We start from the raw sequence: 19,099 nt of genomic DNA, 5'->3' as shown, positions 1-19,099 counted from the left end.
CTTAAATCACCGTGTGCATCAGGGGATGGATGTCGTGAAAACTTCACCCAGGCTTTTTGGCCCTCTGCTAATCTGCTGCACTGAGATGCCCCCATTTCCTTTCAACTTCCATCCGTCCCTGTGTCTCCTTCTGTCTGTACCTCCATCCAGCCTTCCTCCTGGCTTAGGCTGATTAACAGGAGTGGCCCATTTACAGTATGGCTAGAAGGTAATTAGTGGGATGAGCCGGGCAGAAGGATCCTCTTCAGGGGTTAAGGAGGCACATGCTCAAGTACCTCAGGCTTCTGAGGACCAAGCCGAGCTGATGTGTGTTGGGGTAGAATGACAACAATGGGAAGGGATTTCCCTTTAGATTTATTCAACCTGTTCGTTCAGGGAGGAAAAGGAGTCACCGAGACTTATTGATCAATGATTTACACACATTTTCTTCATTAGTTGTCCTTTAAAAAAAAAGAGCAAATTTAGCCTACAGATGTCATAAGCTGGTGTTTTATTAAAAAGTTGTTTTTAAATATGAAGAAGAATCAGTTGTTTATCTTGTATATTTGTTCAGAGTTTTCCATCATAACAAGTATTTCATGACTTTTACTGCGATCTTTGGCAACTTTTTTTTTCATTTTCAGAATAAATGATCAGTTAACACTTCTTCCGTCATTCAAATAAGAAACCACAACATGAGGACCTGTGTTACACACACAGATGCTGCCGCTGCATTCAAACCTTCCTGTCCTCTAACATAAAGAGCAGACCTTCTGTTTAGGCGGCTGATGGTGATCACCTTTAGCCCAGGGGCTTTAAAAAAAGAAAATGCACACATACTTCACTTGGTAGCTTAAGCCTCTAAAGAGCAATTATTCCATTCATATGGAGGTAATTGTGCCCCATGAATATGAAATGTTTGGCAGTCCCTCCTTTAACATTGTGAGTGCTATGTGGATGTTCTTGGAGGAGGACAAAGCCCTAAAGGTATGGGCCATTTCCATATGTGTTAGGGGAATCGAAGTGGGCTTGAAACAGCCCCGTGTTTACAGTAAACTCAGGGTCTCCCCTCTCTCTTGAGTTTTGCATCCCTCCCATACCCAGCCATCACTCACTCTTATACTGTTACTGTTACTAGTATGTGTCAAGAAAATTTACTTGTCCACGTTTGGCACAATTCAAATTAAGCCGAGACTCATGTGTGATTTCATTTTGCATTATTGTGGAATTAAATTGCTAAATTTGAGTTCATTCCTTAGAAATATCTTCTTAAGCCTTCCAACTTGACTTTGTTTCTATTGCTTTTCCTTGCTTTTCACCCCTCGATGAGTTCTCGATCAAAAACAAAGAATGTTTTCATGTGCAGTATGTATTTATAACTCCTCTATGGGCTACTATACTGATGTTCTTTGCACAATTAATTCAAGGCAGCTTGCCGTAATATCGCAAATAAACATCTCCACACAACACACATGTTTGGTTTAAGTGCATACATTGAACTCATGCACAGAAGTGAAATAAAATGAGTGAAATTTTTTCTCGCTTGTGCCACACAATAATTTCACTTTGCTGTGTTTTAATTTGCAATCATGGCATTTAGTATATATCAGCAGCACTCACACTGCTAACTAGACTTGAAGTCATCAGTGATAAAGATCCTTACAGAGGAAAAGGAGCTTCTTCTTTTTTTATAACAACATTTGTTAATGCCCTGATGATTTATTAGGAAAGGAACCTTCAGTGAGTCTATTGTTATGGAGGAACCTGCATTGAGTTCCACTCACTGAGTGACCTCACCCACCAATCAGACAGTTGGGGCGATGGTTAAAGGGTGATGGAGTCTGGAGGAGGATGGGGGGGTGCAGAGTTTTTTGCATAAGCATGGGACCCAATCTGCTGGGATTGCTCAGCACAGTAAGGGGCAACTGCAGGCTTATACTAGGGTCTTTATTTTGGGGGGGGCCTTGCACTTTTTAACACAATTACTACACCACCCTTCTGTCCTGATCTGCTTGTCTTATTCATATGTAGAAGTCGCTCTCTGGGGCTGCAAAGTTTCCAGCTGCAAGTCTCTCTGAATGAGTAAACTAATTTGGGGAGTAGTTCTGACTGCAAACCAGGGAGAAGAATACTGACCTTAGAAAGCAGCAAAAAAAAAAGAGCACGACTAATTGAAAAGGTTGCCTTCCCTGGAAGCAGAATGTGGTAAAACAGTTCCACAGAGGGTGATAGTTCAAGCATAGAGTCCTCTTATATCTTAAAGTGCTGTTGTAAAGCCATTAGCTGATGAAGTCGGAGACAAAGCGAAGAGAATCTAGGCGTCTTAAGATGGCGGGGCCCACTGAGGTGGATCGAGGCTGGATTCATTATTATTTTTTTAAATAAAGCATGTTTTCATGTTCTCAAAGTCCTGGAATTCATCACCGGTGATTTCCAGTTACAGATACTCACACCTCACTGTCTGCCTTTGGTGCGCTTTCCCGTACGACAGACATGTTTGCCAAGGCTACGTACAGGAAGATGACGTTGTGTGTGTGTGTGTGTGGATGTAAACAGGGTGGGGGATGGGGATGTACAGTATATTTATGATCATGTGTGTGTGTGTGTGTGTGTGTGAGAGTTTGAACCTGATGGGCAGACAGTGTTTCATTAGTGATTCCTGTAATGTCAATAAAGTTGAGATGGTTAACAGGAAGAAGTGTGGGAAGGAGCGGGGGGATTGGCGGGGTGGGGGGGCGACCCAAGGCCACATGAGGTGTCGAGCCAGGCTGCAGATGATGATGATGTCATCGCTTATCTGCTCACAAAAGACATTTATGCACTTTGAGCTGCATCTTATAATTGCACAAAGAAAACGTGTATTCCTAAAGTCGCGTAATAAGTATCAGCTGTTATGATACACCGTATAAAAATGAAGTCAGTGCTTTGATTAGTATGCAGCCAGATTAAAGGGCTGAATTAAAAGGGCAGATTAAACGTAAAATCATTTCAATGCTGCGGTGTTTGTTTTATTCAACCAAATTTGACCAGTTTTTCAGATCTTTTACGCATTAAACTTGACACAAACAAACAGTAAAGACAGTATAAACATTTGTTTTTCATGTGGTAATAAGGCATGTGTCTCAGATCCACTGTCTGATGATCAAATAACACATTTATCTCTGTAAAATTAGTAAGTGGCCCTTTAAGTAGTGGCTTTTTTAAATTTCCATCACTTTAAAGCACTGATCCCCAAACTTTTGGGAATCTTTAACATCCACCGACTTATATCAACCAGTAGATATTGCCTTTATTGTTCCTTTTACAATGAAAAGTGTAATAACGTAACCTGCAAATAGGTGTTTGTAGTTTGTAGTGATGTTACCAACCTTCCACATGATGTGGCCCAACAAGTGCATCAGTCAATCTAATATACTTTATTGTCCACTACGGAAAGGAAAGTAAAAAAAATAGATGCAGAACACAGCCTACACAGGACATATAGCCTCATTCTAAACACATGTGCAAGTGTTAGATAACCTGTTTTCTTGTGGACCTGTGTGGTAGAAGCCTGTTAGATGCTGAGAAAATTGAGGACAAAGCGCCATCTATGGGCCATTCAGTTACTCTGCCGTCCCTGTTTCTCAGTCCTGGTCTCGGGGCAGCCACTGTCCTGCATGTTTTAGATGGTTCCCTTGCTCCAACACACCTGATTCAAATTGTCAGCTCATCAGCGAACACTGCAGAAGCCTGATAACGAGCCATTTAATTGAATCAGGTGTGTTGGAGCAAGGGAACCATCTAAAACATGCAGGGCAGTGGCTCCCCAGGACCAGGACTGAGAAACCCTACTTTGTTGTATGAGTTTGTGCACTAGAGGGCGGTGTTGTTTTTCTCTCTCTGATCTGAAATCCCCCCCCCCCCTCCCCCCAACACAGTAATCTGCTCCATGAGATCATAAAAGACACTAACATTGTTTTATCTCGGACATTACCCTCTGCTCTCATCACATTTGCATTGGTCTTCCAATAATACTCCATCACCACCATATTTTAATAACACAGTGGATTCACTGTGACCATTAAGTGTCGGCCAGTAAAGCAGGGAATGATCAATTTCTGTTTAGTATCACGGTGCAATATTGATATTTAAAGTAGGTTTGATTTATGACCTTTCATGAGTCATACACTGTGCACACAGTGCTTCTCCATTCGATGCTGTGTGTTTGTGTGATTTGTGCATTCATGAGAAATGGAAAAAAATATATATAACAACTGGGAATGTGTGTGAGAATGTTTTCATATGAAGGAAAGCTTTGTAGCAGACTTGCATCTTCAGCGTCTGCGGCACCAGTTCACATGGGAACTGGTGAACTGGCTGGACAGACGTGTTTTGTTGTGCGTGGCATCGAGACAAATTCTCCCCAAAGTTGCACTGTGTTCGCCTGAAACTATTTTCTGAGGCGACATGAACATATTAACCTTTGGAAAAGGCTGCTCTTGTCATCGGTGAAGTCTCCACACTCTATCTCTCTGTTTTTAAAGAAAGGTCATGGACTAACTAAATGTCCCCGAGCCAACAGTGTAACTTCCTTTTGTTCGTCAAACCCATGACATTTGGCCAGAAAAACTACTTGTTGTAGACAATGAGTCGATGTACACCATATACTGAATAATAATACTCATCTTTAACCACAGACCTGCATGTGTCGGATTTAATTTACCGCTGCCAAACAAATTAAAGGTGATAATTACATTATTTTAGGGTAGAGAATGCAAATCACAAGATACTGAAAAAGGGAAAGCAGATTTAGGAGAAGAAATTGCAAAGTAGTTAAGTAGTAGTAAGTAGTAAAGTTAGTTTTGTGATGGAAATAAATAGATTTGTGGGTAATAAATCAACAGAAGGATAAAGGATTAAGAAAATAATGTCAATTTTGCATCTGGCAATAGCAAATTGATGTTTCTCGTGGGAGAATCTTAAGAATAAAAACTCCACTGATGACAAAACCATTCATATGACTCTCATAAAAGACACAACTGACTGTGACTGGATCATTTACTTATATATTAAGTATTAGTGAGAAACTTTGTGGATTTTATATTGTGTTGGAGCATAGTTTGTGCAGGGTATCTGTGTAAATATGAATTATTTTTCCTTCCATTTGCATATTCACACAATTCATACCAGGTGTATCACACAAAACCACATGTAATGCAACAAACTGTAATATGCATCGCATACCCATTCATTTGTACTTGTGATGCAACGTTTGCTTATAGATAAGGTTTTAAAAGTTACAATCGATGGGCTCTGTACCTGTTGTATATAGATTTTTTGCAGCAACCGTAGAAATTATTCTGGTTTCACGCTGGTTTTTGTAAAAAGTGAGACAGTTCTATGACTCTTAGCCCTCAGCCCTGCGGCTATCACTCACTCACTTTTATATGTGGTTGTTCCGCTTGCCTTTAGTGCCATAAAATAAAAGGAATAAAAAAATATATGGAACCATATCCTCCAAGCTGGGAAATATTTAACCGAGCCATGTGTTTTGCGAATGCGACACATCATGTGCAGGCTGTTCTTTTCACAAAAGTGTACAAAATACAGGACATTGCAAGTACAGCTGCACACATGCAACACTAATACTGATACAGTGCTATTTTCTGTTTAATAATTTCCTTTTTTTATGCATCTGTCTTCGTGCTGATTAGTGGTATTGATTGGTCTGCAGCATGCTGATAGCCAAAGGCAGAGATGGACAGAGGCAACAGTGGCTTCTATGATGGACCACTGCTGAGACGGAGCGAAGGAAATGGTTTGGACTGCGTTTTTAAAAAAAATGTATGCACATTAATATTGTGTTGGACTTGAGGATGAAAAAGGCATTATTTTTGCATGTGAATTTTCAACATTTCATGTGGCAAACATTTGACTTTTTAAGGTTCTTTCACACACTAGACATCCAAAGAGGAACTGAGGAGCATCAGAATGAGAGGAGGATGAGGATGAGGAGGAAGACTGATCACCCAGCCTCAACCAGTGAATTAATGACCTTGGAGAAAGTCATCCATCTACTTTGACGGTCACGGCGCCTCAACTTTATCTAAAATATGTATATTTTAATCACAGTCAGTGCACATGTTTAATGTGAATTAGGATAATTACGATGTCTGTGTTTACCTTGGCTCCTTATACATACAAAAACATCAAGATCGGGTACAGTGTTTTCCCAACCTCATTAAAAATGTAGAAATTATTATTATTATTTGCGTTGTGTTTCCCACTTGCCATCGTTGACACAGGCAGGTCTACTAACTGTCAGAGGAGATAAACTGTCTTCTCCACAGTTTCACAGTGTATTGCCCCTGAGGACTGAAGCCCCGGCACAGAGCTCGTACTGCTGGGTCAGCAATGACACCCAACTGTTCACATAACGTACTGGACAAAACAAGCCACCATATGGCCTCGCAGGCACGCTGGGAAATGGAGTCCAACCCTCAATACAATTGAAATTAGCTGAATGAAAATATCAAGACATCGGTTTTTATCGGAACTCGTCAGCCTGCTTTGAATCTCAGGGAGTCGTTTTTGTTCAACTCGGTTCTCCATGGTGTGATTAAACAGGGCTGTGAACGCACCAGGCTGAGCAGAAGAACTACAAGTCCCAGTGTGTGTCAAGAAAAACAATCCACCCCCCAACGTTTGCTGCGTTCACGCTCCCTTCTCCTCTTTGGGATGAAAACGAGATAAATAAAACTTTTTTAAAACGGGAATGATGAAAATAAAATCATTAAAAGAGACGAGGAATTCCACATACGTTATATTGAAGAAGGGAAAAAGTGCACTCTGATATCATCTATATAATAATATATAATTAGATTTCACAAACACATGTTTCACCTTATATGTGTGAGTGTTTAACAAGTGTTTTCCGTTTGTTTTCTTCTCGTAAATAATATTCATAACGATAATTAATTGTTCATGCACCTTTTTACACCGTCCACACATACATACAGATCAAATTTAATGCAAAACTCCCATTTTAACGTGAGTGACGTCAGACAATTCCCTTACAGTCGTTAAAGCCCAGGTTTTGTAAACACCTACGGTCAGTAAACGCACCACAGTAGCAGCAGCCATCCGCATCAAGCAGCTTTCATTCAGTGAGTTGTCGGAGCACCGAGAACAACAGACTACCTCCGTCTGTCCTGTGTGAGTATCCCTGTCTTTCAGTTTAAACCGTTTGTCTTTCTGAATTCAAGACGGAGACTCGTTGTCGCTCAATTTCTCCGACGCCTCGTGTTGAATTCTGGGTTAATTTCCATCTCCAAACTAATGTGTGAGGCGTTTGTGGACAGCGTGCTCTTTTGTTCTCTTGCTGTGATTTCTCGTTTTGACAAAGGAAAGCCGGGTGTTATTTTTGCCAACCTGCTGCGACAGGTATTTGACAGCACTTATTTCGTTAGTCACTGAAGGTCTTAGTGGTTTTGACTGAATGTTTTTTTAGTTTAAACTAAAAAACACAGTGAGAAATGAGAGAGACGTTTTGTTTGTCAATTAACGTTTCTAGTCCTGTATTCAATTAATGTTTCCCCTCATGTTTTTGTTTTCTCTCCAGGATGCTGCACAGCAATGGGACAAAGGAAACAAAAATAAAAAACAAGAGCCATAAAAGCAATATCAACATGGGATCCTAATTTATGGGAACTCTCCACCTCAATTTCTTTCTTATTAGTAACACGTTCATGTGTAATCTGGGATATTTATTGTGAATTAATCACTCTGTAGCGTTCTGTAGAGCTGAAGGGAGGGGATGTTCTTGTGTGCTGACAAGAAGATACCACTACATCCACGACATCACTGTTTAGTGGCTTGTGAGGACATTGTGGCTCTGATGCTGTGCTGTGATAGAGGTTTCCTGTGACAGAACAGCATTGCTGTAAATAGAAATATGGAATAAAACATGCACATGACTAGAGGGGTTCGGGGCTGTCTCTGTGTCCAGCCCTGCAGCAGCTTCACCGTGTCCTCGTGTGGCACTCGCCACTGACTGACTTGCAAGCACAGCCAGGACCCGACTGAACCTCAGAGTCAAGCTGCACCATGACTTCGTTGGACCACGATGAAACGGGCAGTGACCTGTCCGAGTCTCTGGAGATCCGCGAGCTCCAGGATCAGTACAATGACTCAGAGAACTGCTTTAAGTCGAAAAGCTTACCCATCCTCATTGAACCCTGTCAGGTTACGCAGCCACAACTGGTCAACACGACCAAAACTTGTGTGGCCATGGAAGGAAGTGGCGAGCTCCAGCTGAAAACCCCAGCCTCGAGCCAAGCAGAGTCACCCTCATCTAGGACAGACTTCTCCCCTTCTGTCTGCAGCATGGTGGGACTCAGCAGCTCTCTGCCTGTAGACGGCCACAGGGCCAGTCGGTCTGGAGGCAACAAACTTGGTTTCTCTCTCACCCGCCTTATTCACATTCCAGCCAGGAAGTATGTGCAGGTCATCCTGAGGGATTCCCGCTGCTTCCTGTTCTGCATGTGCTATCTGACCTTCATTCAGTCCCTGATGGTTTCAGGCTACCTGAGCAGTGTCATCACCACCATCGAGAAGCGGTACAGCCTCCGCAGTTCAGAGTCCGGCCTGCTGGTCAGCTGTTTCGACATCGGCAGCTTGCTGGTGGTGGTCTTCATCTCCTACTTTGGTGGCAGGGGTCAGAGGCCACGCTGGCTGGCTGTGGGTGGTGTGGTCATCACCATCGGGGCAGGGTTGTTCTCCCTACCTCACTTCATCTCGCCACCTTATCAGATCCAGGAGATGAATTCATCAACTGGTCGCGAAGGTCTCTGTCAGAGCGGCAACAACAGTGGCCGAGAACTGCTTGACGCCGCGTCCTGCCCTCGCGACCAGGAGGGCAACGAGCACAACCTGTACGTGGCTCTGTTCATCTGCGCCCAGATCCTCATCGGTATGGGGTCAACGCCAATCTACACACTGGGGCCCACCTACCTGGACGACAATGTGAAGAAAGAAAACGCATCCCTCTACCTGGGTAAGCAATCGATAGTAGCAGTGTCTGAACAGCAGGTAGATTAATGGCACGCATAAGCACTGCAGTCGTAGGGAATTAATCCTTCTGTCCCTGTGATAAATTTAAATTTCCTCCCTTAAAAGTGACATTTACAAAGAAGTAAGGGAATTGTGTTAGAGCACAGAATCATTAGGTGGCTTTGCACAAGGTACACTTGCTGAAATAAGCAATAAAGCATAAGCACAGGTGACTGCAGCTTTTTAGATTTAACAACTTTAATTTAGTGTTTGATGATATGGTCGAATGCATTATCATGATAAACATTTTCAAATCAGTTTATTGATAATTATGACAAATCTAGGATAAATAAATTAATCTATCCAAACTAAATTAGCTTTATTTGTCAAAGTGTATTTATGCAATACATACATGTAATATAAATATATATTCTCTTGTATCATGATTGAAAAATGTTAGATCTCTGTATTGTTATTTGATTTTAACAGCCATATATTCATGTTAAATCGTCCTTCCCATTATAAAAAATGAGATAGTTATGATGGAGTGCAAAATAATTAGGGCATTTTACAAGCTTTTTAATATTAGGCTCCTTTTTAGACTTGATTACTTTCTTTAGTCTGTGATGCAGGTTAAATGTCTGACTAGAAGCCTATTAGAGATCGCTAATATAATGGATGTAATTTTTACAATTGTACTCATACCAATTAGCTGATTTCTATTACAAATGGATGCATTTAGTTTTTTTCAAAAACAAGCTCCAACCTTTTTGGCCCTTGTTGATTTACCCAGAGTGGTATCTTCACACACGGATACCCCCAGCCCTCTGTCCTTTGATTTAATTTTAGCGGCATGCAACCTCTGAACCACGCTGAGGTAAATACAGAGACTGCAGAGTCAACCTTGGACCAGACGCACAGCAGAACTGGGTTGCTCATGATTAATGGTCCAGTGTTGCCTGTATGTGTCCGCACAAAATACAGCTGGCAGCAGCAGAGCCACATAATCTTGTGTTCTGGCAGAAATGATCAGATTTCACTGTGTTTGAATGTGAGCAGACTCTTTTTCGTACTCCTGTGTGGCTGTTCCTCACTTTTAAATCATTTGGACGTTCCTCAAAATCTCGAGGCATCATGTAAATGTATCTGGTGTGCCGGGGCTTTGCTGGTCCTTAATGGTTTTGAGGGTAGTAGATCATGATTGCTGAAGTAATCCCTCTCTGTGTCCTCACACTTAAATTGGGTTATTGGGACATTGGGCGCCCCTCATTGTGGTGCAGTATTCCACACAGATGGTCACTGTCCCTCTGATTGTGTGTAAGCGTTACATGTAATGATTCATTTCCAAAAAATATATTTGGTTTTCATTTATTCCATTAGATGTTCAATCCAGAAAGTAGCAAACATCTCAAGCTTTTGTTCACAGAGCTTAAAGTTCCAGTATGCAACATTTGTGTATATATATGTACATTTATTTATGTATGTATATGTATATGTATAATGCATGTATATAATCACTTTAAAATATTGTATTTGCTCTTGCAGCCTCGGAATAAGCCTTTTAAATGTACTTTAGACAAGGGTCTTGCTTTATGTAGGCCTCCATTTTGGGCTACCATGTTTCTACAGGAGCCCATATGGACAAACTCGTCAGTAAGGGTAAGCTTACCATGCAAACAAAGAAGAACGACCTTCTTTATGGTATGTGAAGGGAGTGAAAGTGACATGGAGGGGGAGCTTAGAAGTGCTTTATTTGTTACAATCAGCAGTCTTTCCATTAGATGTCACTAGTTCTTGCACTCTGGACATTTAAGTTCACTTTTTTAATGGCCCGTTTAGTTGAAACCTCAGTGTTCAGTTCACACGGACATACTCATGTCATTTTCAAATGCTAGAACTGGCCAGTGTTTGTATTTGCGCTTGATAAATCGCTTGAATTCCCCGTCGTTCATTCATTTTCTTTCTAATTGACATCATTTGTGCGTGTGCACCTTTTGGATGCATAAAAAACGTCATTAAGGTTGCCTCAGTGCTGACACCAGCCCTTCAGCACAACTATTTCACAGCCCTATGAAGCGTATTCACTGTCCAGTTCCTATCGCTGCCTTCTTCCACTGCTCTTGAGACCTAGTATTGATCAGATCCCTGCGTCAGAGGAAGCCAATGCAGCGTAGCTATTGAACCTGCCTGAAGAACAAGGAGAAAACAACCTCTACCAGCAGCTTGCTCTGTCCTCACCTTGGCAAGGTTCTCCAGAGCTTGGTTCTTGTACATGTATCTGTATTGTCTCCTTTTACAGATATTCAGATACACAGAAGCTCTTGTTCCACTGACCCTGGTGGCTATTTTCAGAGATTTCAAAGAGGAAATATCTGTTTACTTCTAGCGAAGCACCTTTTGGGACAACAAAGACATGTCCTGACATGAAAATGTGATAGAAGCAAATTGTATTTGATTGGGTACACACTTAAAATAACCATGGTTACTGAGCTTCAGGTTTGTTATTCAGGTATTTTGAGCACATTATTATCTTTGACATTTGCTGAGGCTCATTGTGCTGTTTGGTTGAATTAGTTAATTTTTCTTGGAGACATTTTGCCCTTGTATCTGAAAGGATGGCTTTCTTACATTTTACACCAGAACAACCATCAAACCCATTTCTGTTATAATTTTTATGGAGATAGAGGCTACATGTATCTAGAGGAGGTTTGTCTGAATTTACCTCTTGGTGGTTTTCCCCCTCCACAAACCCATTAATGTAAACCCCATCTCAATTTGCACTGGCTCAGAGGGGAGGAGTTGTTCGCTTTTGTAGGACAATGCGGCTTTACAATGAAGGGTACTTGGTGTCCTTGAAGAGCAAGTATGTGTGTGTGTGTGAGACTGTATGGTTTTTTTCCCAGGGTGTTATCTCTGTGTATGCATGCGTACACATTCAGGCATTCCCTCTGACCCGACACCCTTCTTTCCCAGCTCTGGCCCCACATCGCTATGGCAATGTAACGGGTACAGCATCAGATCTCAACCTGGTGTGCTCTAGTTTGAGGGCCAGTGGGGGAATTGGTGTACAGTTCACTTGGCTTTGCAGATCTTGCTAAAAAAGAAGAAGAAAAAAGTATTTTTCTAACAATCCTGCTGGCCCAGCGTAGTCGCCACGGTGTGCACATTCCTCCTCCATCCTCAGTCTTTTTTTCTCTTTCTGCTCTGACAGATTTACAACCTAACATTCTTGGTGTTACTATGGTGAACATTTGTCCGTGTCCTTTTTTTCAGAAGCCTCTCCATTTTGTGTGAATTGGTGGCCGAGGTTCTGTTGTCACTTCTTTTACCATTTCGCCGTCTCTTATCCGATCTGGAAACGGCACTGACCCACAGTTCAAATTGACCAATAATCTAGACGATGCTCCTCATTGATTTGTCAAACCGTTTAAAAAGATTTGAACAGCGGCTGTGACCTCTCGGGTTGTAAAAGAGGGGGACAGCCTCTGTGGTATACAAGCTAATGATGCTGAGAAGCTGTTATTGATGTGGGATGAATTGAGCGGTCAGGTCCTATTAGATTGCTCCCTGCATACGTCCACATTAAAAGTAAGACGGATGTGTATAAACGGAAAATTTACATCCCCTTTTTGTTTATCTCTTTTGTTCTTTCATAAAACTTTTATTGTCTAGACTTCACAGCCTCTTTGCATGCAAGGATGCCAGCACCCTCTCTACAAGCAGGATAAGGTTAATTGATTCCTCTTGGCCAAAACACTGCCTCTGCATTACCTAGTTCCCAAAGCAGGTGACAGTGAGTCTATGCACCAATAGGACTATGTGTGCTATCAGTGCGCGTGCGTCATTAATGTTTTATTAGATACTCCCCAAAAACAAAGGACTTCTGACATAGACCCAGCTCAATATTTACTGACTGGAGAGGATTGTGTGTTGTAGAGTAGAAGCGTGAGGCTTTAGAGGTGCAATATTGTATAAGTATCTGCTCTTGCGTCATAGCATGATCTGTTTATGTACCAGTGTATGAGAAAAGTTGCAAAAAAGTGGTCAAACCTAGGTTTGTCAGTGACCGATACAAGGGATTGCGATACTGGTCAAAATATCTGTATTGGATATTTGGAATGGGAAAAATATAAACTACAACATGATCCAAACGCCCTTAAGATCACCCTTAGATAACACTAAGTACAGGCTATGTACAGTAAGTAAGTAAAATGTATGTCATTGCAGTGGAATGTGAGCGAGAGATGCACATATATGCAATTCTGACCTTAATTTAAAATAAAAGAAGTAAAACCGATGAGTATGATTCTGTAAAAAGACTATCAGGCTGATGACAGTATTGGTAGATACTGACTGGCTTTGATATTGGAATCAAATCGTCCATGAAAACGTGATATTGAGCTGATACCCATGTAGAGAGCATGGTGGCTGGGTGATGATGTGTACATCACAGCTGTTAAAATATAAGAATGTTCAGAAATGTTAAGAAAAGAGAAAACACACGTTTGCTGATCTTAAATCGAATCTTAAATTAGCATTTATAGTCACACCAATGCATTATTTGATTGAAAACTGTAAAATAAACGGTTATTTGTCGAGATCAGTTGCTCTCCACTTATGCGTTCTACATTAAATGTAATTCCTTTACTCATTAACAGCTGTTCCCAGCTGTGAAAACTGACACCGGCGTTCTATTCCTGTCGTGACGTTTCTCGCTGAAAAAAAACGTATTAATTATTAGTGTTGCCACAAAAACATTTTAACTTGACCATGTTCAACGCCCACATTGACAGCCTGAACGCTGGTCTTGTCTTTCCTCTAATACTCACAGACACGCACTCGCATGCTTGTGCAAGAACAAGATGTGTGTTCTCTCCTGTCTCTGACAAATTTAGAAAGAACAGTTGCTCCCAGTCTCTCTTGCTCTCTCTCTCTCTCTCTCTGTCCTGAAGTGGGCTCTGTGTGAGAAATGTGCGTTCCCTGCAGATTAGAGCAAAACAAAAAAAAATGGGATTGAAACTTCACTGTGTTTATGTTTTTATGAGTCAGGATTATCAGTCACAGCCCTGGCATGACCCTTTTTTTTTTCTCTGCTCGCTCAGTCAATTTCATTAAATAGTGTGTGGTGTTCTGCTTCACAGCAGCCAAAGCAAATGCAGATTGTGCACGCAGAAGCAAACACCCAAGTCCTCAGCCCAGAGATCTAATGCCCCCCCCCAGCCCCCTTTTCCCTCTCTTCCACTTTCAGGCTGACAGCTCACATTTCAGGGATTGGTTAGGGTTCATGTTTGGCCCCGTCAGAGGCTGGCACTCGTATAGAAAGAAGGCTGGTCCTGTTTCATTATTGTCCCCTTGGCTTCTTCTCACAGAGGTTTGAAATATCACTGCCCCCCTCTCCCTCTGCTCGGCCTTGTTGGCCACACAGGCCCTCAGGGTTACTCAGCAGTAGGGAACCTTTTTAGTTGCAGAATGCAGAGCTGCCAACTCTGGCTACTACTACTCTGACTCCCCCTGTGACCCCTCTGTGGCAGACACTCTTCCACTCATGCCTCTGAGTGTGAGTGAGTGTGTGTGTATGTGTGTGTGTGTGTGCCCTAAAATCTCTTACTGTTGCTGTTGTCGCTACCAATCTGCTGTACTTGCTGACAATTGTCTCTCAAATGTTTTCTGTGGGAAGCCTCAGAGCGATAGACTAATGCAGGGAAAGTTCACATAAGGGTAGGTGTCGACTTAAGTGGAGTCACTATTCATGCCCTATTGCCTGATAACTGGTGGCTATTTCTCAGTGTACTGGCTAGGTTGTTTTGACGGAGTGGAAATGTTCCTGAGGAAATGCCAAGGGTTTTCTTGTGACAGCAGGAACTTAGAGAAACCTTTTGTTTTCAGCTATGCAGACTCCTTTGTCTGCACCACAAAATCCCCTTTGATCCCTGGCTCTTTCTTCCTCAGATTTTTCTATTAAATAATGTCCTCAAATAGCTGTGAACTGGTTTAATCATTACAGAAATGCTGCCGTGTCATGCTCCTTCTGGGATAGTGTCACATTAAGAGATTAGCGTGGAAAACAAAATGTCGTTCAGATTTTAAGAGTAATTCATTTTACTACTGTGTGGTTACTGTGTATGACCAGATATTTTATATGAATGCTTGCTTGAAAGCTTAGACTGTTGCCATAGTAATCTATTTTGCATGATGTATGCATTACAAAGGCCCATAGCTCATTAATATAGGAAATTGCAATCCGGGATTATATCAGCATGTCCAGCTCCAGCACTGGAGACAACATGAGACAACATGTCGGCTTTGATTATTTGCTTGTATTCTTACTGAAACATTGATAAACCAGAAATGGCATTCAGTAGGGCTGAACAATTCATCGAAATTTTATCTTAATCGCAACACAGCCTACTGTAAAAGAGGCGCAACATTTTTTTAAAGCCAAAATGTGTGTGACAATACAATTTTAGATCAATTATTTTCTTGATTTATACACATCTTGTTCTACAGACTAAAGAGAACATCTTTGTTTCTCACAGATCTGCACAAATTCGAATGAAAATGAGAATAATGATGTAAAAATGACTATTCCCCCTGATATTCATATCGCAGTCGCTGTACCCGTCAAACTAATTGGACAGTAATAAGTCTACTCTCATAAATAGCACATTTTAATGCGACGAGGTGTATTTTTCTCTTTCATTTCTTTCAAGATGAGTTGCTTTAATATTGCTCCACTCTGTTGACACATGTTCCATCTCTGAAAGTGCTTTAAAACTACCAGTAAAAGCGGCGACAAGAGGCCACACTTGAAAACACTTGAAAATCTGCAGTCTTTCCGTTCACTGTTCTCTGATTGAGCTAATCAGCATTGTGAATAGAAACGTACTCCCGTTGCCTCTTGTGTCCAGTCAGGAAATGAGTTGCACTGTCCATAATTACGAGATGTTTATCTGTTGCCATGGGTGCAGTATGTTCTGTGGTTATTGCGTCCTCGGCTCCGTTTCGCTCGCCAGTGCGTACCATTTTTCCCCAAACGGACGTAACCTGCGACTGAAATGCTTTGGGGCTTCTACACATCCAACTTATCGAAACCTCTGTGGATCAGATATTTGCATATTTTGCGAGCAGGAACAGCCTGTATATTCATGTCGAGCTAACTCTCATCCCCCTCTCCCTGCTGGGCATCTTATCTGCTCAGCGTAATCTGCCACCCATGTTGATTTGGCCTCTAGAAATGTCTTTTTGCTGATGGAAATTTTTTTTTCTTTATTTAGTGTTGATGCCCTAGGGTGGTGGTTTGGCTGTTGCTCTCCTTGACCCACATGCACCGGTTAACGGCATTTACATAAGTGTAAGAATAAAAAGGTGTCAAGTGTAAGGATCATGTCAATTAATGGTTTCTCCTTGGAGCATTATTGAGGGAAATTTCAAGTATTTCTTTTACAAGCTTCTTTTAGCCTTTAAACGCACTTTTTTTTCCCTCTTGAATTATTGTTTGCACCCGTTTGACCTTCAGCTCTTGTTCTACAGCGTTGGCTGAATATCACAGAATCATCAGTGTCGAAAGCCCGCTGAAGGGACAGGAGGCCGCTCTGAGGGAGATGGATGGCACTAAGCCTTTCCTGACCTCACCCAGAGGGATCACTACTACACACATACAACACACACATGCTGAAAAATGAATGCAGGGGGAAAATAAATTGGCTCGACAGCCGTTCGGACAGATTTCACTGAGCATAGTCTGGTTGTTCATTTTATAACATGGGTTATCTGTGATATAGCTGGATGACATTGGGTTTTCGTAAGTCGTGTGTGGATGTTAGTGAATCCTTGCTCATTTTTGCAAAGTTAGGCAAAAAATGTTCATTGCAAATACTCGGTATCATTATTTTAATAGCTGTAAGCAGGTACTATTATGGCTGTTCTTTCCAATGCCTGCTGCTGTCATACTTATCTTTTCAGGCTTTTGTTCCTCTGCCTTTTACATTCGGGGCCCTAGTTGTTGGTAGATGATCCAGGGTATGAATACAGGGAAAGCAGCTGTTGAGAGCTGGCAGGGTGCTTGCACAAGGGGTGTGTGTGTTTGTGCGTGTGTGTGTGTGTGTGTGTATATATGTCTGTATTACTGTGGGCAAATTGTGATTCAAAGCTGTCTTTGTGAGGACATTTTGGCATTTTTTAGAAGTGCTTTTCAAGGTGTAAAGACTTAGGTTTAGGCTCGGGTTAAGGTTAGGCATTTAGTTGTGATGGTTAAGGTTAGGATAAGTGGCTAGGGAATGCATCATATCTATGTCTGTCTTCACCGCTTGTGTTTGCATCCTGGGAATTCGGGTGGAGGGTTGTCAAGTGTTTGCAGGAGGCGGAGTTTTGTGTTGAAAAACACTCACACACTTGTTTTCCTGCGAGCTTGCAGTGGAAACATCTGTGCCTGTGTGAAGACTGCAGAAACGTCTGACCCATCGACGTCTAGATTGCCCTCAAATATCCCTGTCACTGTGTGTGGAGAAGAATGTGCTGCAGGGAAGTGTGTGTTGTGACCTTTTCTAATGCATGTTCTGCCTCTCGGTAATACAAGCTGAACAGATTTGTGGTTCAGATCATATAATCTGCTATATGTATTCTTTAAGATGCCATAATCCTCCTATCGTTTTGAAGATAATGTAAATTGGAGAGGATGTGGTGCAGGCTTCAGTGACAATGGTAAATCTGATATCAGATATGATGCAATGGTTTCTTGAAGGTCTGAGTTAATGTAGATTATTTTAAATGTTGCTCTGTAGATGAAAAAGACTTCACCGCGTTTCTGAGTGAGCTGTGTAGATTTGTCGAGCAGGAGCTGGTGGAGGAATTGGACAAAGCAGGATGTTGTGATGAATGTGGCAATTTCTTGGCATCGGTTGAAGACGAGACGAGAGGGGAGGGGAGGTAGGGGAGGGAGGGCGCACCGCTTTAAGCACCATCAACCAGATTGCTGTGCCATGTCTGTCAATGCGAGATGGTGAAAAGCAGCAGGTGCAACCTTGTGGCAAACTAAAACCCTAACTTTCTCACACACACACACACACACACACACACACACACACACACACACACACACACACACACACACACACACACACACACACACACACACACACAGCCCCCCAAGTATAATGCAATGATACCCCCACCCCAGATGCTTCATTCATGGCCACTTAGCAGCTTGACTGTCTGCCTGCCTGCCACCGTTTTCAAATGATGCATCACATGTGCATGTGTTTGGTGGATCAGATTGGCCGGATGATTAACACTTTCAATCACACGTTGCGAGTGCAGCAACTACAGGCAGAATAACTGCCTTTTTTTTTATGAAGTGCCCAGTTTACCTCCTTCCAATGACTCATACAGTTTCATAGATCTATGAAGCCACAACATTATAAATCTCTTTTACCTCGTAAGGTCTTTGAAAACTGCTCGGCCAGGAAATGTCGACCTCCAGAGTGGGCTGCCCGTTTCTTCTTGTCGCTCTGTAGCCCTCGTAGTAGTCTTTTATTGCCGGAAAATATTCAAAATTGCCCTTTTCAATAATCCATCACAAGGCGTTAGTCTAGCATAAGCTGTGAGATGTGTATTTGTTCAAAGTAAAATGAATGGGAGTGTAAGCCACTAAGATGGATTCAGAGGGAAGTCCACAAAGGATGATGGATTGGACAATTCAGCAGAAGGCGAAGGGATTTTCTCAAAGTGTCATCGTGTGAGGAAAGACTTCAATATGGAAGATTGAGTTTACAGTGGGAAAGATGGTGAGGGAAGGAAAAAGCTTCTGCCCATGCACGTCTTCACGAAATATCTTTCTGGGTGAGTGTAAAAGAAACCCCCCAAAGCCATTTTAATATAATCATAAAATCAAAAGTAAATCCTCACTCACTCATTAGCAATGCTCAGTACTGTATGTTAATTAAATATTACAAACAGTGCCATTTCCCACAGGCTGTTTGGGAGCGTCTTGCAATTTCTCTTACCATAGTAAACCGGTCTGGGTGAGTTAACAACCACATTAATCAGTGACAGGTGGCGCAATCCGTCTTTATTACAGTTGTTAAACACCGCA

General features: G+C 41.9%; 1 protein-coding gene across 1 annotated transcript in view; it reads left to right on the top strand.

The window, feature by feature from the left end:
- Positions 1–7,082: 7,082 nt before the first annotated feature.
- The window catches only part of LOC131466566 (solute carrier organic anion transporter family member 5A1), a 37,915-nt gene continuing 25,898 nt past the window's right edge, over positions 7,083–19,099 (top strand). Inside the window, exons 1-2 of the mRNA XM_058639883.1 lie at positions 7,083–7,173; positions 7,580–9,013. Of these exons, the coding sequence (XP_058495866.1) occupies positions 8,065–9,013 (949 nt within the window). The 5' untranslated portion in view covers positions 7,083–7,173; positions 7,580–8,064. The remainder of the gene's footprint in view (positions 7,174–7,579; positions 9,014–19,099) is intronic.

The sequence above is a fragment of the Solea solea genome, chromosome 1 (assembly GCF_958295425.1).
Source record: "Solea solea chromosome 1, fSolSol10.1, whole genome shotgun sequence".
Classification (NCBI taxonomy): Eukaryota; Metazoa; Chordata; class Actinopteri; order Pleuronectiformes; family Soleidae; genus Solea; species Solea solea.
The sequence above is the reverse complement of the archived record's forward strand: the minus strand, read 5'-3'. Positions and strand labels throughout refer to the sequence as shown.